This window comes from Rhincodon typus, chromosome 3, assembly GCF_021869965.1.
Source record: "Rhincodon typus isolate 14 chromosome 3, sRhiTyp1.1, whole genome shotgun sequence".
NCBI classification, from domain to species: Eukaryota; Metazoa; Chordata; class Chondrichthyes; order Orectolobiformes; family Rhincodontidae; genus Rhincodon; species Rhincodon typus.
The window spans coordinates 55,870,239-55,896,627 of NC_063334.1; the positions used below are offsets into that span (position 1 = coordinate 55,870,239).

A 26,389-nucleotide genomic window follows, 5' to 3' on the forward strand; every position below is an offset into this window, starting at 1 on the left:
TTCTGCGCAGCATTGGGAAGCATCTATAAGTAGCTTCCGTAGAAGTAATGAGTATCATTGTGGTTTATTGTATGATCAAAGGGAATAGATCTACTTGATATCCACTGGTTTGTCAATCTAGGCCTAAAATTGGAGCCAGATCTGTAAGGAATTAAATTAGGAATCAAAATGGTAGTCAAAGTTTGGAACTCTTATTCACAAATGTCAGTTAATGCTGGATTAGTTATCACATTTAAAACTGTGATTGATAGATTTTTATAAATCAAAATAAGGGATTTGGGGTAATAATGTTGCAAGGTGAAAGTAGTTATGTCACTGATTAACCATTGAATGTTAAAGGAGACTTGAAGGATGAAAGGGCCTACTTTCATTCCATTGTTTTCTTGTAGTGGTAGTTTCTGGAGAACTTTGGCAGAGATTTTGAAGGAGGCTGTGGGCTGGATTCCTGCAATGTTGGGAACAATCAGTGGACATTAAAAATAATTTACATCTTCAGGATATAGTCCCATCCTCATTTTCAACTGATCCAATTTTTGTAGGCAGGGATAAGGGGCACAATGTGAATCATACAGGAGAGAAACCTCAACTCAGCAGATCCATTTGAACTTAGTGCTGAGTTCAAATGGGTTCCATTTTGGTTGCTGTGAGGACCTTGCCCTGCAATGTGGCAATTATAAATTGATTGATCAGGTATAAACACTCCTGAGTGTGGTAAGGTCTATTTAAGTGTCATAGTCGAAGATTTTTAAAAATTCCTTTAATGTTCTTTAAGCATTGCATGAAAGGAGATTGCAGTTGTCAGTGACAGTTTAAAAAAAAAACGTTCTGTTGGACTGGTTTAATTTATAGGCCATCTATTGTGTTAGAAAAGAAAATTTACATTTGTTTCTACAGTTTTAATAGGGCTCTTCGTTGACATATCCCCAAGGGCTATTATGTCATTATGAATCTTTGCTGGGGTTTCAAAAGCCGTCGTTATCTCAGCAAAGGTTCATAGCTTGCCTAACAGTTTAAAAAGAAAATCATGGCGTCTAAATAGAAGTTTATCTTTATAAGAGGCAAACCACTTGAGATTTAAAAGCTCTGAATGGATGAATAGTGTAATAGTTAATAATGGATCAATTTATGCCATCTTAAATTGTTAAGACTTTTTTTGTCATTTCTGCATGGCTGTTGAGGTCTACTTACAGTAGCTACTGGATGACTGGCAATGGAGGTGGCAGGGGACTGTGAGGGAGCATGAGTCGGGAGAGAGTTTACTTGGAGAGTTATGGAGGACCATGGTGTGTGGTGAGCTGAGTATCAGTTTGTCACCAGCTTTACTTACTGGTACAATATTTTGTGGAGAAACACAAGACATGCCAATGAAATCTATCACGTTAGCATTCAGTCCCAGCAATTGGCTTTCACATGCCCTGTTTTATGGCAATAATAACATGTTGGTCTCCTCTTGGTGCAGTATCCTGTGTCCTACTTCATGGTGAGTTTTGTGGCAAGAGGGTATTTAGTCAGGCATGAGGGTGGTGAGGGAGGTTTAATGCCATCTTCCCACTTCCACCATTCAGGTGATTTATCTGCACTTTATTCAATCTGGTCTTCCATATTCACTGCTCACAATACAGTTTTGTCTGCAGTGAGGAGATAAAATACGGATTGGGGGACTGCTTTGTGGAACCCTATACTCTGTAAAAATGGCCCGGAGCTTCTATTTGTCTGTCATTTCAACACACTGCCATGTTCCCTTGTAAACATTTCTGACTCAGGCTTACTATGGTGCTCCAGAGAGGCTTGATGGAAGCTGGTTGAATAAGCACCTCGTCTTCCAGTTGGGAACCTTACAGCCTTCAGGACTGTACATTGAGTTTAACAATTTAGAGCATCAACACCTTCTTCCATTGGTAGAATCTATAATCCAATGACAGTTTTGTAAACGGTGATTCTGTGAATTGGCTTTTGCAAGAATTACAGTTTAAGAAATTACTCCACAAACAACTCCGTTTCTAGACTTGTAAATCACAAGCTACAAGCCCAATTTCTTATGTGCCCATCTGCAAGCATGGAATCACTTCTATGTTGTTTATTTTTGTAACAGTAGACCCAAGGTGGATTTACCCCTGCATTGTGTACATTTTGCATCAACATGTTTGCCCTCACCTATATACTTTTTGTAGAGCAACACTATAGTTATGTATAATTCAGAAAAGCAAGATTGGATCAGGTTGTATTGTTCACTGATTAAATGCATTTGCTGAAAATTTATAAGAATTCTTTTATGATCTAAAGCTTCATTTTCTGATGAGTTGAAAGGCATTATTCCACGTGCCATTCACGAGATCTTCCAGAACATCACTGAAAATCACAATGTAGACTTTGATGTTAAAGTGTCCTATATTGAAGTGTATAAAGAAGAGCTAAGAGACCTTTTGGAGTTACAGAGCACCAGCAAAGACATTCATATCAGAGAAGATGAAAAAGGAAACACAGGTAATTCTACCATTTGGTTTAAATAAATATAACAGTTTAATTAATTTTGATCGTGTTTTCTTTATTCTCTCCTTCCTATTTCATTTATAATTTTTTCCCTCTTCTCAATGCTTACATGATTCTATTCTAAGTTATTCTAAGTTATTTTCACTATGTTTAAAATTCATTAGAAATTTGCTTTTATAGAAAAATGTTTGTATCAGTTATAGTCGTTGTAGTTTCAATTGTCTTTAGCAGATATATCACATTTATACTACTTTTGTTTCCAAAATTCATTATTTTTACCTTGTCCCTTCACATAAACATTGCAAGTTGGCAATTAAATTTTAATTGTGATCTAATTTGGGCTAATGGACATGTATAGTTAATGTAAAACTGTACATGTGTCTCTGTGTTTGCCCATTGACTGGCATGATTTGAATTGCAAATGAACTTCTACTTATTAGTGCCTACTGCCATTTTCTAGGCAAATATCAGTTTTAAGCCTAGGACTGCAGATTGCTTATGTGCATTACACCTTAATTTTGACTGGGATTTGGCATGCATGTGGTGAATCAATGTGACTGATTCAAAAAATTCTTGCGATTTGCTGTCTATTGTTGGAAAATCAGGGGCAGAAAAATCTTATTTCCATATTTGTTTATCTAATTTCTGTTCTTGATACTAAGGACAGAACCTTGAAAATGTGGCTGAGGATTTTGACTAAAATTAGATTGTAAAATATGAGAAAAGAAGTAACAATCACTGAGTTGTTGACCATTTTTCTGTCTTCCCCCACCAAAAAAGTGCTGTCTATAATGCAAATACAGAAGCGAATTTTAAGCTCCCACCACTACCTTGTTTGAAATGGAACCACTTGCAACAGTTTGGACTTTGCAATCAAAAACACAATTTCTAAATATGTGGATGACACCTAATTGGGGTTTGGCTGGTGTTAGTGCTGTGGAGGAAATAGACAATACTGAGGAGAACTGGAACAAATTACAGGAGGACTTTAATAATCTCACATAATGGCTCAATGAATGATAAGTGCAATTAAACACCAATAAATTGAAGGGAGAATAGGGAAGTCACTTATTACTTGGAAGGTACGGTTAGTTCTAGATTGTGCAGAGGAACAATGTAGAGGATGTAAAAATGCAGCAATCTCTAAAAATAGTGCATAGGTTAGCTAGGCCATAACGAAAGCAAACCAGGTTTTTACTTTTAGAGGAGCAGTATTTAAAATTGGGTAAGTGTGCTAAAACTGTATTGAACTTTGATTAGAGCATACTTAGCATTGCATGCACTTCTGGTTGTCATGTAATAAAAAGACTGTAGAGGTATTGCAGAGAAGATTTACAAATATGATATCAGAAATTGGTTCTCTCAATAACAAAAGGCTGACCTAATGATGTCTTTAAAATTCTGAAAGGTTTTGACGAAGTGAATACAAAGAGAATATTACTTCTCACAGAGAAGAACATAACTAGAAGCTTTCAGTATGAGAAAATACATAAGAATCTTATTTACCCAAATAGTGGTGTTGAATGTGCAACCTACTCTCACAGGAGGTTGTTGAAATGAACAGTGTAGACAGATTTAAGGGGAAACTACTTAAGCATCTGAGGGAGATGGGAATAGAAGTTTTTGAAGGTAGATTTAGATGAAACGTGATGCTCAATTGGAACTTAAACAGTACTTGAGCCCAATGGCCTGCTCTCATGCTGTATCTACTATGTTGTTCTAACGTGGTGCAAACGAGGAATCATCCCTGGGAGGGCTTTTACTGCATGGACTACTGAGTTATTTAATATAATATAACATGCAGCTATCGTATTACCTTTCCCATCTCATTCTTATATTTTTCAAAAGTATTACTGATTAAAAAGATGCATTTTGTCTTTCATCTTGCTGTCTCGTGGATAGTATCAAACAACTTGTCCTTTCACTGTTCACAAGCAAAGTGCTGACTGTACCCAATCAGCCCATGCTTGAAAACCTGCCAGCACAGTATCTAACAGTAGATGTGATTCTGCAATGAGACAACATTTGCTGGATAATCCTGAATGTGCAAGGAGTTACACTGATATGTGCAAGATGAAATGCTTCAACAAATGCGTTGTATCAGCAATGGTCAATTTTTAAACTACCAAATTGCTATATATCAAAATACTAATTAACATTACAAAATAATCTTTCCATGTACCCTTGTTTGTTTTAGTGATTATTGGGGCGAAGGAGTGTGAAGTTGAGACACCGGATGAAATGATGAGTCTGTTGGAGGCTGGCAATGCAGCTCGACACACAGGTACCACACAGATGAATGAGCACTCCAGCCGGTCACATGCCATTTTCACAATGTACCTCAATCAAAAACGGCCTAAAAATGAGCAGCAATCAAATACTGATGAGGAGCACATTATAAAAGAATCAATAAGGTCATTTCAACTGATTTCTTCTAAATTTTGCTTTGTCGATCTAGCTGGTTCTGAAAGGGTTACTAAAACAGGAAACACAGGTGAACGATTTAAGGAATCAATTCAAATAAACAGTGGTCTTCTGGCACTTGGGAATGTGATCAGCGCTCTTGGAGACCCAAAGAGAAAAAGTATACACATTCCATACAGGGATACTAAGATAACACGCTTGTTGAAAGACTCTCTTGGAGGAAATGCTAAAACTGTGATGATTGCATGCATTAGCCCCTCATCATCTAGTTTTGATGAATCCCTGAACACTCTGAAATATGCCAATCGAGCCAAGGACATAAGAAACAAACCTATTGTAAATTATAACCCAGACTGGGATCGGATAGATGAAATGGAATTACAAATCAAAACACTCCGGGAGGCACTGCAGAATCAACAGACAAGCCTTCTGACTCGTGCTAGTCAGGTTTCTCAGGATTTGTTTCAAGACAAAAAACGGATCCATTCTCTGGAGGAGCAGGTTGCCCATCTACAAATGGAAAGCTATCACTATAAACATTGCATTGATGAAGCATTACACTTCTTCTTGGAATTTAGAGATGAAAACAGTTTGAAAGAAAACCAATGGCAAAAGCTGAAGGAGTGGTTCAACATGGTAGAGGAACTGCAAAATGAATTACCTGACCTGTTTGGCACTGATAGTGGAGTTGGAAGTGGAGGACAGGACTCTCATCACATTACGATATTTCAACTGAAAAGAGAGCTGAAGAAATGCCAGGTACAGTATAACTTACTTTTGGTAGGCTTAATCATCAATATGAGCAGCCTGTAACATAGGCTGAAATGTATACCCTGTACAATGCAATGACCAGCCAAAACAGATGTTATTTCCTCCAAGGTGTTAAGAAAATCCCCGGAAGGATATTTATGGATGTGAAAATATATGCCACTTGACACTGAGCAGATGCCAGTAGATGCAACCAACAATGTGTTTCTCATGTTCAAAAAGATGACTATGCAGACACGTCAATTCTCCTCATAATTGAAGTTTCTCATCACCTGGAACCATTGCTCTGTACTCTGTCTCCAATACATTTAGATAGGCTGGGACTATTTTCTCTGGAGTGTAAGAGGTTGTGGAGTGACCTTATAAAGGTTTCTAAAATCACGAGGGGTATAGATAAGGTGAATGGCAGGTGCCTTTTCCCTAGGGTGGGGAATTTCAAGACTGGAGGCATATTTTTATGGAGGAGAAAGATTTTAAAAAAAGACACGAGGGGCAATTTTATTACACAGAGGTTGGTTCATATGTGGAATGAACATCCAGGGGAAGTGGTGGATGTGGGTACAGTTTAATAATTGTATATTTAATAAGACATTTAGATAAGTACATGAATAAGAAATGTTTGGAGGGATGTGAGGCAAGTGCAGGCAGGTGGGACTAGTTTAGTTTGGGATTATGTTCGGCATGGACTGGTTGGACCACACAGTTATTTCTGTGCTGTAAAATACTGTGACTCTATGACTGTCTCTTTTCCCCAGGGTAGTGGAGTCCAAAACTAAAGGGCATAGGTTTAAGGTGAGAGGAGAAAGATTTAAAAGGGGCCTGAGGGACAACTTTTTCACACAGAGGGTGGTGCATACATGGTCAAGCTGGCAGAGACAGGTACAAATACAACATTTACAATATATTTTGACAGGTACATGGATAGGAAAGGTTTGAAGAGATATGGGCCACACACCGGCAAATGGGACTAGTTCAGTTTAGGAAACTTGGTCGATTCAGAGAAGTTGGGCTGAAGAGGCTGTTTCCTCTGACTCTACAATGTAGGCACTCACAATTGTACATAATACACCAGCTGAGGTCTAACAAGTGCCTTGTACAAGTCCAACGTCACTTTTGTACTCTTGTACTCTATGCACCTGTGAAGCTGAGGGCACTGTATGCTTTATTAGCCATTCTGTACACTTGTTCTGCCACCTTCTGCTCCTATAACCCCTTCAGAGTTGTACTGCTTATTGTATACTGACTTTCAATGTTCTTCCAGCCAGCAAAAACCTATTGTCTTCTCTAAAATCTCAGAATGGTTACAGTATAGAAGCTCTGTTGTCTCCATGTGAATTCACCTATTGCTACTCTCCGTCTCTACACCATAGGCCTGCAAATTTTTCTTTTTTATATAATTAACTAACCCCTTTTTGAATGCCAAGTTTGAATCAAATTCAACCACATCTTGAACTTGCTTTGTTAAAAAGCATTCTCCTTATTTCACCATTGCATCCTTTAATTTATATCTTTGCCCTCTGGTTCTGAATCCTTTTGCAATGGCAACAATTTCTCACTGTCAATCTATCCAATCCCCTCATGATTTCAAATACCTCTATTATGTCCTCTTAACCTTCTCTTCTCCAAGGAGAACAGCACCAGCTGCATTAAACCATATCATCCCCGGAAGCATTCCCAAAAATATTTTCTGCACTCTCTCTAATGCCTTAACTTTTTTCATAAAATGTGATGCCCAGAATTGGAAGCAAGCTGCAGATGAGGCCTCAACAGTGTTTTATAGCAGTTTGTCATGACTTCCTTTCTTTTGTACTCTATGCTCCTATTAATCAAAATCCAGCACCCCAGATGGTTTGTTAACAGCTCTCTCAACTTGATCTATCACCATCAATGATTTGTGTACATATACTCCCTAGATCCCACTACTTCTGGAACTCTTTTCGAATTGTATGTTTTATTTTATATTTGGTCTCCACAATCTTCCTACCAAAATGAATCACTTCACAGTTCTCTGCATTAAGTTTCATCTGCCACTTGTTTGTTCATTCCACAAACCTGTCTATGCCATTTTGAAATTTACCACTATCCTCTTCACCGTTCACAATACCACCAAGATTTATGTTGTCCGCACTGTTGATTTTGTGCCATTTACACCAAAGTCTAGGCATCGCTCAACATTTTTTTAAAAAAATGCCTTCCAGAAAGCATTAGATAAATACCTGATTTATTGGGCCTTTACATTTGCATAAATCAAAGATATATTTGCTTAAAATTATGTTGAATTTACCCTTTTTATTAGTTTGGTCAGTAGTTGAGCCACTGGGAAGATCTCAAGTTGAATCTCTGGCCTGTGACAAATTAGTTGATAACTCTCAGCACCTTGGAATTAGAGAAGGATTCCTGCTCCTGATGACGGTCTGGCAAATTCTGCTGACACTGGATGTGTGGATATCAGCCTGAGGACAGGAGTTGTTTTGGGATCTGGCTTTCCTCATAGTAAAATTGTTAGCTGACACTTATGGTGAAAATTTTCACATAAAGAATGAGGTAGCAGATGGTTACACATATTTGTGAAACTGTTCCCCAGGAGAAATCAGCAAAGTTGATGAGAAAAGTTGGTCGAGAAAATTGGCAAGAAGAAAGAATGTAATGTAACATTGGGACTCAATTTTGTCAACTTTGAAAATATTTTGGAGGCAAGACCATTTCCACATCTTAACTGCATTCACTGCCACCACTTAAAAGCTTTATTTTACAGGAAGTGACCAACTAGTAAGTCATTTCTGTTTCATCCAGTTAGAGATGGTCCAGAAGCAGGAGGTGAATGAATATAGCGTGGCCCACTGATGAGTGTAATACTGAAGAACCAAATAGTAGAAGCAGCAGGAAAGTAATGAGATTCTATCAATATCAAGGGAGCAGCTATCACTGATCAGAGACATCTGTCTTCAAGAAATCTTCACTTAGTGGCAAGGCTATGAAATGGAACCACAGCAATCTTACCATTTTCTGTTAGTAACCATTAAAATACCTCAGTTGTCATGCTCCACCTCCTACAATGAAACCACTTCCACTTAGGCACAGCGCTTCTGATATAGCAAGGAGTTTGCATTGTTGCAGAAATGACCAACTGTTGTGAAAGTTGCCAGTAATTAATCACACAACAATCTTTATTGATGCCTGCTGCAGACGTTCGGGTTGATTACATTTGATAGACCCTACCCTGGAAAGTGCTCTTGGATTTTGGAACTTGTCAATAAACTGACCTGACATTTTTTTTCTTGAGATTTCTGTCGCACCTCCAGATCTGAACTTTACACTGCTTTGTGTGTGTGTGTGTGTGTGTGTGTGTGTGTAAGTAATGGTTGAATAGGTTGACATGTCAAAACATGGGACTGGACTTTGCATTCCTGCTGGATGTGTTTTTGGTATGGGTGCACATAAACTAGATAACTTGGCTAGTCTACCATCTTCCCACTCAGTCCTGAGGAGATATTGAAATGGACAGCTTGCACTCCATATGTAATGAAATAATTAACAGTCAGTTGAGCTTTTAATATGCACAATTGTTAAAAGCTGAATTGGCTGAGCTCATTGTATAGTTGGCATGGGTATCCTTTTTTTGTTAAAAGTGTTTAAAGCAACTGGAAAGTGTCTTTTGCCCATCAGAGGAATTCCTGAAAAAGGTCGAAAATCATGTCCTTCCTGATCACTCATACTTCAAAACCTCCTGCCCTAAGACGGCCAAATTCTTAGCTCCTCAATACCAATAACTTAAATCACCATGGGGATCATTGGGTCTTCATTGTGAGTCTGGCTGTCCCCACATTTGAGCTCAGTTGGAGCTGCCAGTCAGCAGCTCTAGGAGGTGGAACCTCCTCCTCAGTAAGGCGTGGAAGTCCGAGACTACAGCACCTCCGCCTGCCTGCAGCTCTGTATGATGGAAGGGGGACTTTGTTATCGGCTTACCACTGAATTTTCTTCACTGGAGTTTCCTGCCATGGTGTCAGTGTTCATCTGAAGGTTTCCCTCTATGTGTTTGAACCAAGGGGTTTTATTAATGCCCTACTATTCTTCCCATCTGTCCTATCTAATTTATTGTCTGTATTAAAGTGTTTCATTGTATCTTTTTTGGATTTATTTTATCCAACTCTAGTTCATGATGCTTTTTGATCAGCTTAAAAGTCAATTTAATTTATTGCATTAGTGTTGCCATTTTTTTTGTAATCAACCTGTTCAGAGGTTTTTTTTTAATTTAACCTATTTTCCTAAACAAGCTGTTCAGAAATGTTATTACATACCTCTGAAGCAGGTGGGAATTGAATCTAGGCCTAATAATTGAATAAACATTTTTGTCAGTTTGATGCAGATGAAAAAAAATTAACCTTTTCATATATGAAGGAGATGGATTATTTTCGTAATTTATTTTTTACTTTCATGTAATTTCCAAATCAACTTGATACTTGTCAAATAATAATTGGCCTCTGAGAACTTCACTTTGCATCCTTCGTCATGCTAAATCTGAAATTTGCAATGAGTTATGTTTACTGTTCTGTTTACTATTTTTATCTTCCCCAGGATGCTCTGGCCACAGATGAGGAATTATTCGGTTTAAAAGCAGCTGAGCTGAAGGATGCACTCGGGCACATACAAGCTTTAGAACAGGAAAAGGAAGAATATTTGGCAGCTTTGACAGAATCCCAAGAAAGATGTCGCATTCAAGTAAGTGTTATACCTACAGAGCAAAATTTTGCAAATGCTGGAAATATGGAATAAAAACATAAATGTAGAAACGCTCAGGTGATCTGGCAGCATCTGTGCAGAGGGAACACAAATTAAAATTTCAGGCCAATGACTATCCTGTTCTGATAAAACTGTTAACTTTATTTTCCACGGATGCTGCTGAGTGTTTCCAGCATTTTTAACTGTTAAGCTGTTATACTTCTGTCAAATTATTGTATTGATTAATCACAATTAAATGATTTCTACTTCGGGCAAATGAAGATAGGCGTACTCAACAGTTTGATAAGTTTAAAAACTGCAGAAAGCTACAACACACTGGGACTTAGGGTACTTGAGCACAAAACACAGAAAACTAGCACACAGTCACAGCAGGTGAATGGAATGTTGGCCTTTATTTCAAGGCATTGGAGCATAAAAGTGGGGAGGTTTTACTGCAACTCCTACAATATGCCATTGGGACTACGTCCGCAATACTGTGAACTGTTTTAATCCCTTTATTTAAGGCAAGATATTATTTGATTTGAGGCAGTTCAGAGCAGGTTCACTTGGATGATCCCCGTTATGAAGGGATTGTCTTATAAGCAAAGGCTAAACAGGTTGGAACTCTACTCACTGGAGTTTGGAAGAATGAGAAGGTGATCTCATTGAAACATATTGGATTATTACCAGGCATGACAGGCTAAATGCTGAGAGGATGTTTTCCAGAATGGGAGAGTCTAGGACCAGATGGCACACTCTCAGAATAAAGGGATGCCAATTTAAGACTGAGATGAAGAGAAATTCCTTGACTTGGAGGGTTGTGAGTCTTTGGAACTCCTTGCCACAGACAGCTGTGAGGGAAGAGCCTTGTGTATATTTAAGGCTATGAGCTCACTGAGACATGATTGAGAGAGGGGCAGGACTAGCAGCTCAGTATTCCAGGATACAAGGTTTTCAGGCGAGGCAGGGAAGAAGTTTTGCACACAATAAGGAGGGATGATACCTTAGAAGGCTCCTCAAATGAAGCCATTTGGATGGAACTTAAAAACCAAACAGGACCAATGAAATTGTTGTGAGTGTACTATAGCCCCCCTGCCAGTATGAGAGAAATGAAAAAAGCGGGCGAGTAGGCAAATTTCAGGGAAGTGTAAAAGTAATGGGGTAGTGAGAGTCGGGGATTTTAACTTTCCCTACATTAACTGCAGTAGTCATTGTGTAAAAGGTTTGGACGGAACGGAATTCTTAAAATGCATCCAGGACAGCTTTTTAAGCCAGTACATAAAATACTGTACAAGAAAGGGACCGGTTCTGGATTTAATTTTTGGTAATGAAGTCAGGCAAGTGGCTGAAGTAACAGTAAGAGAGCATTTTTCAGACAGTGATCATAACTTGTTAGATTCAAATTCTTATGGAAAAGGCCTTGGATGAGCTTGAAATCAAAGTTCTTAATTGAAGGTGTCTGATCAGGCATGATTTTGCCTGAGTGAACTGGGAGCAAATACTTTCAGTTGAATCTGTCTCAGAAAAATGGGATTCATTCAAGAAAGAAATATAGACAATATAGAGTCAACATGTTCCAACAAAGAAAAAGGATAAGACCATCAAATTCTGTGAACACTGGATAGCAAACAATAGACACGATCAGATTAACAGAAAAAGAGAGGGTTATGGCAAACGGCAAAGGCTCAAAACAACAGACCCCGTAGAGGGCTATAGAATGTACAAAAGGGAACTTAAAAGGTAGATGAGGAGAGCTAAAAATGGATAAGAGAGTGTATTGACAGGTAAATGAAGGGATTCGTAAGTTGATTTACAGGTACATTCAGGGTAAAAGGATAATGAGGATAGAGTAGAACCCATTAAGGACTAAAGTGGTAATTTGTGCGTTTAGCTAGAGGATGTAGATGGCGTTCTAAAGGAATACTTTAGGTCAGTTTCACTAATGAGAGGGACAATATGGGTATAAAAATCAGGGAGAAGACCTGTGATACAATTACAGAATTTACCAGTGACAGGGAGGAGGTTCTGAGTCGTCTGGCAGGCTTTAAAGTAGATAAATCTCCAGGGCCAGACGAAATGTATTCCATAATGAGTGAGGTAAGGAAGGAAATAGCAGGGGCACTTGCAAAAGAGGACTGAAGGATGGTCTCTGTGGTACCATTATTCAAGAAGGTTGCAAGGGCTTAAACAGGAAACTACAGGCCGGTCAGTCTAAGTTCAGTGGTGGGGAAACTATTGGCTGCAATTCTAAGGGACAGAATTAATCTACATTTGGAGAGATAGTGATTAATCGAGAACAATCAACATGGTTTTGTTAAGGAGGTCATGTCTAACCAATGTTATTGAATTTGTTGAAAAGGTGACCGGGTGTGTAAATGAAGGCAACACATTTGATGTTGTCTATTTTTGATAAGGCTTTTAAAATTAGAACTACAATTGGTTGACTGGCAGAGAATGATAGATGAGGGATGTTTTTCTAACTGTAAGTCTGTGTCAGTGGGGTCCCACCAGGGTCAGTGTTATGGGTCTTTGCTGTTTGTAGTTTATATAAATGAATTGGACTTGAATGTAGGAGGGTTGATCTGTAAGTTCGCTGATGATACAAAAATTTGAGGTGGTAAATAGTGAGGAAGCTAGCCCTAGGTTACTGGAGGATACAGATGGACTGATTAGATGGGTTGATCAGTAGCAAATGGAATTCAAGATAAATATATGCAGGACAAAAAAGGCAAGGGAATATATGATGAAGCACTGAGGATCAGAGGGACCTTGGTGTGCATGAACATTGGTTCCTTAATGTATCAGGAAGGTGAATAAATTGGTTATAAAGTCATATGATACACTTGCCTTGATTAGTTGAGGCATAAAGTTTAAGAGCAGGGAGATTATGCTGGAACTGTATGTAATTTTGGCCACAGCTAGAGTATTGTGTGCAGTCTGGAATCCACAGCAGGTGAATGGAATGGAATGGAATGGAATCTGAATTCCCTCCTGGAATTACAGGAGGGTTGTGATAGTACTGGAGAGGGTGCAGAGGAGATTTACCAAGGTGTTGCCTGGGCTGGAGAATTTCAGTTATAAAGAGAGATTGGACAGACTGGGGTTGTTTTCCTCAAGAGTAGAGGAGGATGAAAGGGGACATGATTGATCTTTATAAAATTATGAGAGAAATAGATAAGGGAGACGGGAAAAGAAACTTTTCTCCTCGATGGAAGGATCAATGTCCAGGGGTATAGATTTAAGTTAAGTTAAGGCAGAAGGATTGAAGTAGATGTGAGGAAAATCTTTTACGTCCAGAAGGTGTGAGTATCTGGAACTCACGGCCTGGAAGGGTGGTAGAGGCAGAAACCATTATAACATTAAGAAGTATTTAGATGTGCACTTGCAATGCCAAGGCATACAAGGCTATGGGCCTAGAGCTGAAAAGTAGGATTCTAATGGGTCAGTGGTTGTTTTTTGAATGGCATGGATGCAATGGCCCGAAGAGCCGTTTTCGGTATTTTAGGTCTGTATGACTCTATAAATAGATTCTTGATCAGTCGGGGAATCAAGGGTTACAGGGAAACAGCAGGATAGTTTACGTGAAGAATGTCAGATCAGCCATTTTGCCTCAGCTATCAGGCACTTGAATGGTGGAGCAGACTCGGGGATTGAACAGCCTACTCCTGTTCCAATTTTTTGTGATGTTATGGTTTTATGATCTTACAGCATTAGGGTTTTAGATTTTAAATCAGATTTTTACTTAAACTTGCCCAGGAAAACATGTAAAAGATCTCGTGCTCAGTTTATGAGGAAGCTAGTCACAAATGGACTGCATGAGGGATGTTCCCTGCTAAGAATGTCAACCCACTCGCAGATTTGACAGCAATAATGAAGTGTTATTAACTGAGTCAAATTGTCACTTAGTAAAATATGTGATTTCCTTTTGTCTTGTTTTTCTTCCTTTTCAATCACTTCATAACCGTGGCAGTAAAATTTTCCCTTAAAGTTCAAATATCACCAGAGTGGGCTTTAAAATTTGATTTCTCAGTTTATAGTTCAACATTTCAGCTGTCTTCTCATTCATTCCAATCCTTTTGTGATGATGTGAGTTAATTTCATAGAGGAATTTCATGTTATCGACATATCCTTACCTGAGGGAATTAAGAAGAATGGGATTTGTTAACTGTATAAAATCCCTTTCAGCAGATTGAACTGTCAACATAATTAATATAATTATTCAAAATAATTATATAATTAATATATATTTTATCATGTATTGATATGTAACAAATAACCAATGATAACCAGGTTATTAGAGACTGAAGATGCTCAAGGACATAGAATCTTGCAAACAGAAACTTTATTATTCATGCCAGATTCCTAAACTGAGTATGTTCTGATTATTTTATGAGCATGTACAGCAGATTGCACCATATTAGTTAACCTTTGAAACATCGAAAATTCTTTCCAGAAACGGCAGTTGACTTTTACACCCAATATAAAATGTGAAGCAAAAGTTTGGGTGATTGCCGTTTTGAACTGTCAGGATAAAAACACAAGGTAATTCATATTAAATTAATGTGACAAGTTTATTTCATTAATTAATGGTCCAAAGATACCTTTAACCACAATCAGTGCATTTAAACTGTCAAATTCATTGTCTTTAGCATCCAATACAAAGTTTATCAAATGCATTCTATGTCACTTTAACTATAGCATCATCATCGCTTTACAATAAATCATCTTATTTTCCATTTGCTGAATTGGATGTTATGTATTTTTTTGATGACATATACTTAGTGCATTAATAGCATCACAAGATTTGAAAAAGAAAATATTAAGAAGGCAGCACAAATATTTCCATTCTTTGTCAAGGCTGTTTTCACCATCAGCCATCCATTTGTTCTATTTGGCATGGACATGATCCATGAATGTCTTGTTGAAGCCCATTGTCCAAAGATGTGCAGGTTAGGTGGATTGGCCATGCTAAATTGCCCTGTAGCGTGAAGGCTAGGTAGTTAACTATGGCAAATGTGAGGTTACGGGAATAGGGTGGGATGCTGTTCGGAGAGGCGCTGCAGACTTCAGTGGGCTGAATGGCCTCTATCTACACTGTATGGATTCTATTATTCTATGTCAATACAGAATTTGGGAAGTGGGACTGTGAGGTTCTTGAACAGTTTGACATAGGCAGTAAGGAAGTACTGCAGAAAAAACGAAAGATCTGTGGATACAAAAACAGAAGTTGCTGGAAAAGCTCAGCAGGTCTGGCAGCATGTGTTAAGGTAAAAAACAGTTAACATTTCGGGTTTGGTGACCCTTCCTCGGAACAGGTATTGGAGGTTTTGGCAGGCTTGAACATTGACATAACCCCAGGTCCTGATGAGTTGAATACCAAGCTGCTGTGGTAAATAAAGGAGGAAATTACAGGGGCTCTGACCCAACTTTTTAATTCCTATTTGGCCACATGGAAGATGCTGGAGGACAACTAATGTGGTTCCATTTTTGAAGAGGGGAAGTAGGGGATTACAGACCAGTGAGTCTCTCATCAGTGGTGGAGAAACTGTAGGAGAAAATTCTGAAGGAGAGAATTAATCTTCATTTGGAGAGGCAAGATTTGATCAGGGATAGTCAGCATGGCTTTGTCAAGGGGAGGTCACAGCTAATAAACTTGATTGAATTTTTCAGGGAGATAACCTGGTATGTAGGTGAAGGTAGTACAGATGATGTAGTTTATATGGATTTCAGCAAAGCTTTTGACAAGGTCCCACACAGGAGACTGATAAAGAAGGTAAAAGTATATAGGATCCGGGGTAACTTGAAAAATTGGATCCAAAATTGGTTTAGTGGTAGGAGACAGAGGGTTGCGGGAGAAGGCAGTGTGACTGGAGGCTGGTGTCTAGGGTGTCCTACAGGGATCAGTATGTGCCCCTTATTTATGATCTATGTAAATGATAGAGAAGAAAATGTTGGAGGGAACAGTAAGTAAAATTGGCTGGGTGGTTAATTGTGAGGAAGAACATCTTTGGTTACAGGTGGATATAGTCAGATTAGTCAGATGGGCAGATCAGATCCATGAAGGTGTCAGGACAGGTTAATAAGACAGTTCAGGCATATGGGTCGCTTGCCCTTATCAGTTGTGATATAGTTCATAAGAGCAGGGAAGTTATGCTGGAGCTGTACAAAACTTTGGTTAGACCACAGTTGGAGTAATATGCAGTTCTGATCATCACATTAAAGGAAGGATGTGATTGCACTGGAGGGAGTGCAGAGGAGATTCACCAGGATGTTGCCTGAGATGGAAAGTTTAGTTAGGAAGAAAGGCTGGATAAGCTTGGGATGTTTTCTTTAGAGCAGAGAAAGCTGAGGACAGACTAGATTGAGGTATATAAGATTATGAGGGCATGTAAATGATGGATAGAAAGCAGCTGTTCCCCTTAGTTGAAGGATAAATAACAATGGTACATAAATTTAAGATGAAACAGGAGGTTTAGACGGGATTATTTTCACCCAGATGGTGGTGGGAATCTGGAATGTACTGCCTGGGAGACAGGACACCTTACAACCTTTAAAAAAAGTACTTAGATAAGCATTTAAATTGTCATAGCATTTAAGACTAATAGCCCAGTGGAGCAAATTTGGACTAGTTTTAGTGTATTTTGTTGTTGCTGATTCAATGGCCAAAGGGCCTCTTCTATACTCTATAATTCTATGAACACCCCCGTCCTCCACTTATTATTTTAAAAACTTTAGTTATACAATTTGCCAGGACACTAGTCCTAGCATAGTTCAAATGAAGCCCATTCCAACAGAACAGCTCCCTCCTTCCCCAGTATCAGTGCTAGTGTCTCATGAACAGAAAACTATTTCTCCCCACTAATTTTTGAAGCACTTATTTACCCTAAACCAATTTGGTTGTGGCTCAAATAGGAATCCTGAGACTATTACTTTTGTGGTTCTGCTTTGTAATTTAACCTTGAGCTGCTTGTAATCCCTCAGCAGAACTTCTTTCCTAGTCATACCTCTGTGTTTATACCTAAGTGGAATGCAACAGGGGATCCTTCCCCTCCCACTTTAAGTTTCTCTCCAGCTTAGAACAGATCTGCTGAACCTTAGCACCAAGTAAGCAACACAGTCTTCAGGACTCTCCGTCTTTGCTGCAGAGAGCAATATCTGTTCACCCAAGAATGCTATCCCATGTTACTACTACAATTCTCTTTTCTTCCCCCACTTACTCTATACTACAGTGCTTTGGCCAGTTTGCCTACCTTCTGCACTCTGTGTCCTGGTACATATCTGAAGAAAGAACCTGTACCTATTGGGCAAGGGCTAATTTCTGGATCCCAATACCTGTTTCACTCACAGTTACCCTCTCCTATTTCTGACCATGAATGAAATAATATATGATTAATTTAAGGGTTGTGACTGTCTCCTGAAACACAGTGCCATGTAACGCTTCCTCTTCCGGATGTGTTTCAGTGTCCACAGTGTGAACTCCAACTCATTAATTCTGAGCTGCAGTTCCTTTAGCAGCCAATACTTGCTGCAAATGTGTTCACTTTCTATCACACTGGCAATCACTAGCTTCCGCAGACTACAGTTGTAACACATCACCTGCGCAGTCATCTTGATTATATGTAGTTAATTCATTTAATATTAAATATTATAAAAGTGAATTTCCTAACTGCACTCTTCAGCTGTAATAATATCTCCTGATTTACACTACTTGGCCAATCAAAAGAGACGCAGATGAAATACCCACCAATCATTTATTTGTTTTCCTTTGATGTCACACTTTGGTTCTGCTGGATAGAAACAGACTAAAGGGGCACTTTGCTGCCATTTTTTAATCTCCCAATGACACACTTCTCATGTAGCTTCGCTGTTCTCATCTGCTTGGTGGTGATGTTGAATTGCTGTACATTCCTCCCAGTCTGATTTATGATTTCACAAGGTTTACATTTGAAAATTACCATATAATTTAATTCTGTTCTGTTGATCGTAGTGGATAGTATTAATGTGAATCTTGTCTTCTCATATCCTATTATTTTCACTAGAAGTCTTCTTGCACTTCACAGTTTGGCTGCTAGGCGTATTGATGTTCGTTGGCATTTCATCCATGTGACTTCATAGGTTCTCCTGCTTTTGCTGCTGCTGATGAATCACTAGAATCTGATCATTTTAGGATTGAGGCATTTTGGAGTCTCTAAGCAATCTATTCACTAATAGGATGCAGGTATCACTGGTTGGCCAATATTTAATGTCTGTCCCCAATTGCCCTTGACGGTGTCTGGCTCTTAAACTGTTGCAGTCCATGTGCTGTAAGTAGACCCACAATGGCCTTAGGGTGGGAATTTCAGGATTTTGACCCAGGATAGTGAAGGAGCAGCGATATATTTCCAAGTCAGGATGGTGAGTCGTTTGGAGGGAAACCTGTGCTTCTGTGTATCTGCTGCTCTTGACCTTCTAGATGGAAGTCGTTGCGGGTTTGGAAAATACAAGCTAAGGATCTTTGGTGAATTTCTGCAGTGCATATTTTAGATAGTACACATTACTACAACTGAGCATTGGTGTTGGAGGGAAAGGATGCCTGTAGATCTGGTTTTGTTTAGGATGTGTAAAGCTTCTTGAGTGTTGTTGGAACTGCACCCATCAGGCAAGTAGGGAGTATTCTATCACACTCCTGACTTGTGCCTTGCAGTTGATGAACAGGCTTTGGGGAGTGAAGAATGAGTTACTTGCCGCAGTATTCCTAGTCTCTGATCTGCTGTTGTAGTCACTATTCATATGTCACAGCACTAGTCTATGTGGTTGTACAGCCACTCCGTTGAAACTAGCTGATGGTCTGAAGTGTAAGTATTCTGATGATTTTTGAGCACTCATTCCAAAATATACTTTTCAAGATTAAGCCAATGGCTGGTCCATATTCTGATATAGCACATTTGGTCTCTGATATCTTCTTCAGGGATTCCTCCTTCTGGTATTCTCGCATTCATTTTTCACTAACACCAAATTCCCTTGCTTCAATACAGTTATTTGATAAGGAGCTAATGTTATGAAATTTAGAATATAAGCATAGAACATAGAACAGTACAGCAAAGGAATGGGCTCTTTTGCCCACCTTGCCTGTACTGACCATGCTAATCTAGCCCATCTGCCAGCACGTGGCCAGTATCCCTTTATTCTCTGCATGTTAATGTCTGTCTAAATGTGTCTTAAGCATTGCTATTGTATCCATTCTGCACCTATCCTGGTAGTGTGTTGAGGCACCTACCACACTCTGTATAAAAGTCTTTCCTCTCACATCTCTTTTAAACTCTTCCCCCTCTCACTTTAAACTTAACACCCCTTGTATTTGACATTTCCACCCTGGGAAAAAAACTCTGACTATCCACCCAATGCGTCTCATAATTTTGTATACTTCTTTCGGGTCGCCCCTCAGTCTCTAATGCTCTAGCGAAATCAATCCATTGTATCCTTGTAGCTAATACACTCCAATCCAAGCAACATCTTGTTAAACACTTTTTTGCACCCTCTCCAAAACCTTCATATTCTTCCTAATGTGTGGCAACCAGAACTGCAAACTACTCCAAATGTAGTCCAACTAAAGACTTACATAGCAGCAACGTGACTTGCCAACTTTTATACTAAATGCCCCAACCAATAAAGGCAAACATGCTATAAACCTTCTTTACACCATATCCACTTGTTTTGTCACTTTCAGGGAGCTACCGTCTTGCAACCCAAGGTCTCTCTGTGTATCAGTACTCTTAAGCGTCCTCCCATTTACTGTATATTTTCCTGTTGCATTTGAATTCCCACAATGCATCACTTCACACTTGTTCAGATTAAACTCCATCTGCCATTTCCCTGCCCAACTTTCCAACCAACTATATCTTGCTGTATCCTTTGGCAACCTTCCTCAATATCCACAACTCCACCAATCTCCATGTTGTCAGGACTAATCAGACCTCCTACATTTTCATCCAAATCATTTGTATAAATTCCTAACAACAGAGGTCCCAGCACTGATCCTTGCAGAACACCACTGGTCACAGACCTCCAATCAAAAAAACACCCCTCCACAACTATTCTTTGTCTTCTATGACCAAGCCAATTTTGTATCCAACTTACCAACTCACCATGAATCCCATATCACTTAGGCTTCTGGACTAACCTGACGTGAAGGATCTCATCAAATGCTTTAATAAAATCCATGTAGACAACATCAACTACCCTACCCTCATCCTTCATCACTTCCTCAAAATCTCAATAAAATTTGTGAGCTAGGACCTCCTACACACAAAACCATGTTAACTTTCCCTGGTAAGTCCATTATTTTCTTGATGCGAGTAAATCCTGTCCCTAAGAATCTTCTCCAACAATTTTCCTATCACTATATAAGGCTCACCATCTTATAATTTCCTAGATTATCTCTGTTACCTTTCTTAAACAAAGGAACAACATTGACGATTCTTCAATCTTCTGGGACTTTGCGTGCAGCTAAAGAGGATACAAAGATCCCTGCAAAAGCCCCAGAAATCTCCTTGCGTCCCTCAGAATCCTGGGACAGATCCCATCAGGCCCTTAATGTTTTTAAAGACACCCATCACTACCTCCTTCTTAATGTCAACATGCCCTAGAATATCAACATAACCCTCCCTAATCTTATCATTATTTGTGACCTTCTCCTTGCTGAATACCAATGTGAAGTACTCATTAAGGACCTCACCGACTTCCTTGACTCCATGCATATATTTCCAGCTTTGTCCTTGCTTTGAATCCACCCTATTCTAGCTACCCTCTTGGTCTTATGTATAAAATGCCTTGGGATTTTCCTTAATCCTACTCACCAAGAACATTACATGGCCCCATTTAGCCCTCCTAATTCCTTGTTTAAGTTTTTTCCTGCTTCCTCAATGGATCATTGCCCAAAGGTCTGATATGGCTTCTTTCCTAGTTGGACTATCTACATGTTGTTTCAAGAAACCTTCAAGATGTACCTAACAAACCATGCCCTGTCTAAGCCTCTGGAATTAAGGGAGTCCCCATCAATATTATGGAAATTAAAATCCCCACTACAACCATGCTGTTGTTTTTACATCTTTCCATGATCTGCCTACATATTTGTTCCCAAGTCCTGCTGGCTATTGGGAAACCTATAATATAACCCCAGTGTAGTGATTGCCCCTTTTTTTTCTGAGGTCTATCCACCTGGCCTCGCTGGATGAGCCCTCAAAGGTATCCTCTATGACATTCTCCTTAATCAAAAATGCAACTGCCCCACCCCTTGTTACAGCCCTCTCTATTTCACTTGAAACATTTGAAACCTGAAACATTGAGCTGCCAGTCCTGTTGTCCTTACAACCAAGTTTCTGTAATGGCTACACCATCGTAGCTCCATGTACTAATCCAGGCTCTAAGCTCATCTGCCTTACCTGCATTATTCCTTGCATTGAAATAAATACACTTCAGACCGCCAGTCCCACTGTGTGCATTAACCAGGCACTGCTTGTTCCTCCTTTTAGATTTACTTGACTTAACCGCTACTTTCTTATCGGTCGCTACACGTGCTGACCTACCGATCTGGTTCCCAAACCCCTGCCACACTTACCTTAAAGCAGCTTTGTACTTCATTCATTTTGCTGAAAGACCCATTGATGGCTATCACATGTTATGCCACATGATGTCCTCTGTATGTTGTGTCTTAAACTTCCTCTCATCAACTTCACGAGAAAGTCCATATCTCCTCCTTGATCCCATGCACTAATTTATAAAATATGTAAACACGTGAGTATAACATTTTTTAACAGGGATTTTCTTCAGGTTATCTTGAGGATTACTTTTGATTTTTATGGTTTCTCTTTTCATTCTCAATAACTCCTTCAATAGGTAATACAGTCACAGCATATTCTTCTTGAATTTCTTTTCAGGTTTCCTTCAGGTTAATATAAAAGACTGTAATATATATATTGGAATTTGCCGAAGGCCTCATCATGCCTTCATTACCGCTAGACTCAACTATTCCCACATACTCATATTCTCCCAAATTTACCTTCATAATTTTGAAATTGTACAGAAGTCTGTTATCCATGTCTTAAACCGTTGCAGACTCCATTCCCCTATCTCCCCTGTGCTCATTGACCTATACTGGCTCCCAAGAAGGAAATATTTTCATTTTAAAAAACACTCATAAGACCCTAAGATTTTCATCTGTGGTTTCAACAATTTTCTTGGCTTTATTCTAACTCAAATAATTTTGCTTTCTTTCATTACTCTATTTAATCTGATGCATTGGAAGACATGTGACAAGTAAACAAATAGCAGTGGAACAGGTAGAAAGTGCTCCCCTCTCAGCAATGAAGTGTGTAGTTCTTGCAGTAGAGTCATACAGCACGGAATTGAGATGTTGGAAGAAGGCAAGAAAAGAAGTCCACAGATGCTTAGGTAGATATTTTCAGATACAGCCAGACTAAACGGAATAAAATGTTATCTCTCCTGAGGGGACAGAAATTGTTGCCAGGCATACTTAGGAGATCAGAAGCATAAAAGTAGCCAAGCTTCTCCCTTTGCACCCATTCTTGTGCTGTTTCTACTGCTTCAAAGCGACATGACAAACTACATGTTTCTTTCACAACATGCACAGACTATCTCCCAATGTGTGCAATTTATTTATGATCACAAGGAAAGTATATGCTATTTATGATGCATCTAATTGTAATCATTTCACTTTTCAAAAAGGATTGACACTTCTAAACTAAATGAGGTAGCCGATGACATTCTCCTTTCAATGGGCCAGGTTTTCATCCATAATAGTAGGTGATGTCAGGAAATTTGCTGGCTAGATCTGCTTGCTTCAGGAGTAAATGCTACAAGTATGGGTTCTTTGTTACTGGGAATGGATGCTAACTACAGTCGAGTTAGCTGACCTTGAGAAATGTTCAGAGGCGGTCACAGAGACTGTTGGCTGCAGCGAATTAAGGATATGGCCCTTCACTCAATTTCTCCCCATGGTCACAGTTATATGCAAAAAAAGGCTGTAAAAAATGTCATACATTGATAACTTACCTCTATGTTTAAAAAAAAAGGTTGCATTTGCTGACAGCACAACTGTTGGGAACACACTCACAGCTCATGCAAACACAGTATATCTGGTGCCACTGCCTGTGACAGTGAGGAATTATGTACCGACTTCATACTTTTAAGTGTAGTTTTATTTAGTACAGCAGCCTACTTCTCCTGAAACAAATTGCACAATGACTGACCCAGAAGAGCTCGCAGAAAGAGCACTCACTGACCCACCCATTGCCTTATTCACTGCCTGACTCCCTGGACAAAGTGGCAAACCAGGCAGCAAGTGGAGCAGAGAAGGGAACAGAGACTGGTGTTGCAAGGGCAGCGGCAAGTAGGTCATTGAGGGGAGAAGAGAACCGGGCAGTGAAGGACAGGCAGCAACAATGGACTCGCAGTGATGTTATTTGCACTAGCTTCTGGATTCAGTATGGTGTGAACACATAATATGATGTCAGCTGCACTAACTTCTTGATCCTGAGCATTGGCAGGGGTTGCAACGTGAAAAAATTCCATTCCACTATGTCCAGTCGAAGTGTTAATCATCTGGACCCTTTAAAATCTCAATAGCTAAAGGTGCAAAACACTTGAAACCACTTAATCTTGTGTAGATAGGCATTGTGAGGCCATTTCCAACTCCATTTTAATTTAAACCCCCTCACCTTTGATGGTTCACATTGCTCTTAATGGACTTTGCACGTAAATTAATCAATCAGAAAACATGGGTGATTTAATGGTGCTGGTTTATAGATGGAAAAAAAATGGGTGATTTGTTGATGAACAAAGACAGTTCAGTTGTATGTAACAGCACTTCTGGTTATGAAAAAACATTTAAAAAAAAAAGAAGTTTATTGTGGGGCTGCTGTGGGACAGTTGTTGAGTCCCTGTCTCTGAGTCAGGAGACCTGGGTTTCAGTTCTACTTGCTCCAGAGTGTGTCAAAACATCTCTGAACAGGTTGATTAGAAAAAAAAATTGTAAAAATTGAAAGCAGAGGCTAGATAGATAAGGCTGTTGGTCAGTCAGGGGCTCGGGTGCTTCAGGAGACAAATAGTTATCTGGACTCTCCATTCATCACCTACAATTTCTTCAAACTATTGATCAAGGCTGCAGAAAAAATGTCTGATATATTATGCAAGCTTATTTCTCAACTGTCAATTTTCTGCTGGGTACTTTTTCTTTGTAAACTAACTTATTATTACCACCACAGCTACATAGCAGTATAAATGACAAAAAAACTGTCTCAGGGCACTACTCTGTGCTATGTTTTTCTTTAAAAGGCCAATATTTGGACGGCTGATCAAAAGATTAATTCAAGAAATGGATTTCTGTTGACAGCTTCCAAATTGTTGCATGACAAACTTTATCCCTACCCTTTCTGAAATGTAAGGCCAAGAAAATCATGTACAAAAACCCTGAAAATCACGTACAACTTTTTTTCTGAAAAAATAGCGACAAAATAAAAAGATCTGTGATTTTTTAATTACCTTAGGCTTTGGAGAAATGCATCTGCTGGATTTGAAGTATGCAATTACTGTCTGTCTCTTTGTCTTTACTCCCATAGAATATGAGAAAAATGTAAGAAAATTAGGATTCCTTTGGTTCATTGTAACTTTGCTGTTTTCCTTTTCATTTTACATTTGCAGAATGACAAAATAGTTGAACAACAACTTGTTATGGATCAACTCCAAGAAGAATTACAGCTCCTTAAAACTGAAAAAGTTTCAATTCATAGCAGAGGTTCCGAGGAAGTACCTTTAGCTGTGACCACAGCAAGAAGACCACACAGTGTACCATTATTAAAGATTCATCTTAAGTCTTTCAATGTAATACAGTCCAATCAAGCTACTCCCTGTACAGATTCTAGGAAGGTTTGTGTTCATTGATAGAAAATGAAACTTTCATATGATTAAACCTAAGGTATGTGGTGATGGTATTCAAATGAGATTAAAATATAAAAAAAGTGGGATTATTTTCACTCGGTGCTGGTGGAAACTTGGCTCACAACCACAAGTTGCTTTCTGAACACCTTTTAAGGATGAAATACCTCTTAATGTCTGCCTTGTCTGCTTCCTGCCAGTGCATGGGAGAAAGGGGTTTCAAAGTTAGGTTCTCCGATCTTTGTAATCTCTTTTGGGTTTCTCAATATTTTTCTGGGGTCAATAGTTTCACTTCAGTTTCCATGTCCCCTTGCCACCCCTCTGGACATAACTTTATGTACTGTTCCTTTTTAAATAACATCTCATTCCATGTTGAATGCTTCTATTGAACCTGCCTGAGTCTAGGGGTTTGTTGGGAGAGCAGAAGTCGATCTGATCTGTAATGGGAAATGTGGGGAGCAGTTCCAGAAAGACTGCATGGGGTTGAAGGAGATCAACTCTTAGGGATGAACAAGGGTCAAGGTGAAGCAGGAGAAGGAAGGATTGGGTTCAAAGCAGGTGAACATGGGATTGGCTCTTGGGTGGTAGTGAATGGGGGCAGGTCCAGGCATTTCAGATGATAACAGCTCCCTGCATGAAAAACAGACCTGATATAATTTTTGCTTCTTTGTAATTACCATAGGAACACAGAAACGTAGGAACAGGAGTAGGCCAGTTGGCCCATCGAGCCTGTTGCATCTTTCAATTAGATCATAGCTGATCAGCTACCTCATGACTATTTTCCCACGCTAACTCCTTATTCCTTGAAGTCATTCATCTTCAGAAATCTATTGATCCATAGCCTTCTGGGGTAGAGAATGCTAAAGTTTTACAACTCTCTGTATGTAGAAATGTATGTTATATAGCCTACCCTTACACTGAAATTATGTCAGAGATAGTAGGAACTGCAGATGCTGGAGAATCCGAGACAACAAGGTGCAGGGCTGGATGAACACAGCAGGCCAAGCAGCATCATAGGAGCAGAAAGGCTGACATTTCGGGCCTAGACCCTTCATCA

At 39.2% G+C, this 26,389-nt stretch overlaps 1 protein-coding gene across 5 annotated transcripts in view; it reads left to right on the forward strand.

Moving 5' to 3' along the window:
• The window catches only part of LOC109936292 (kinesin-like protein KIF27), a 109,091-nt gene that overhangs the window by 10,887 nt on the left and 71,815 nt on the right, over positions 1–26,389 (forward strand). For all 5 annotated transcript variants that reach the window (XM_048592885.1, XM_048592898.1, XM_048592905.1 and 2 more), the window contains exons 4-7: positions 2,284–2,484; positions 4,688–5,673; positions 10,258–10,401; positions 25,099–25,323. In XM_048592885.1, the coding sequence (XP_048448842.1) occupies positions 2,284–2,484; positions 4,688–5,673; positions 10,258–10,401; positions 25,099–25,323 (1,556 nt within the window). The remainder of the gene's footprint in view (positions 1–2,283; positions 2,485–4,687; positions 5,674–10,257; positions 10,402–25,098; positions 25,324–26,389) is intronic.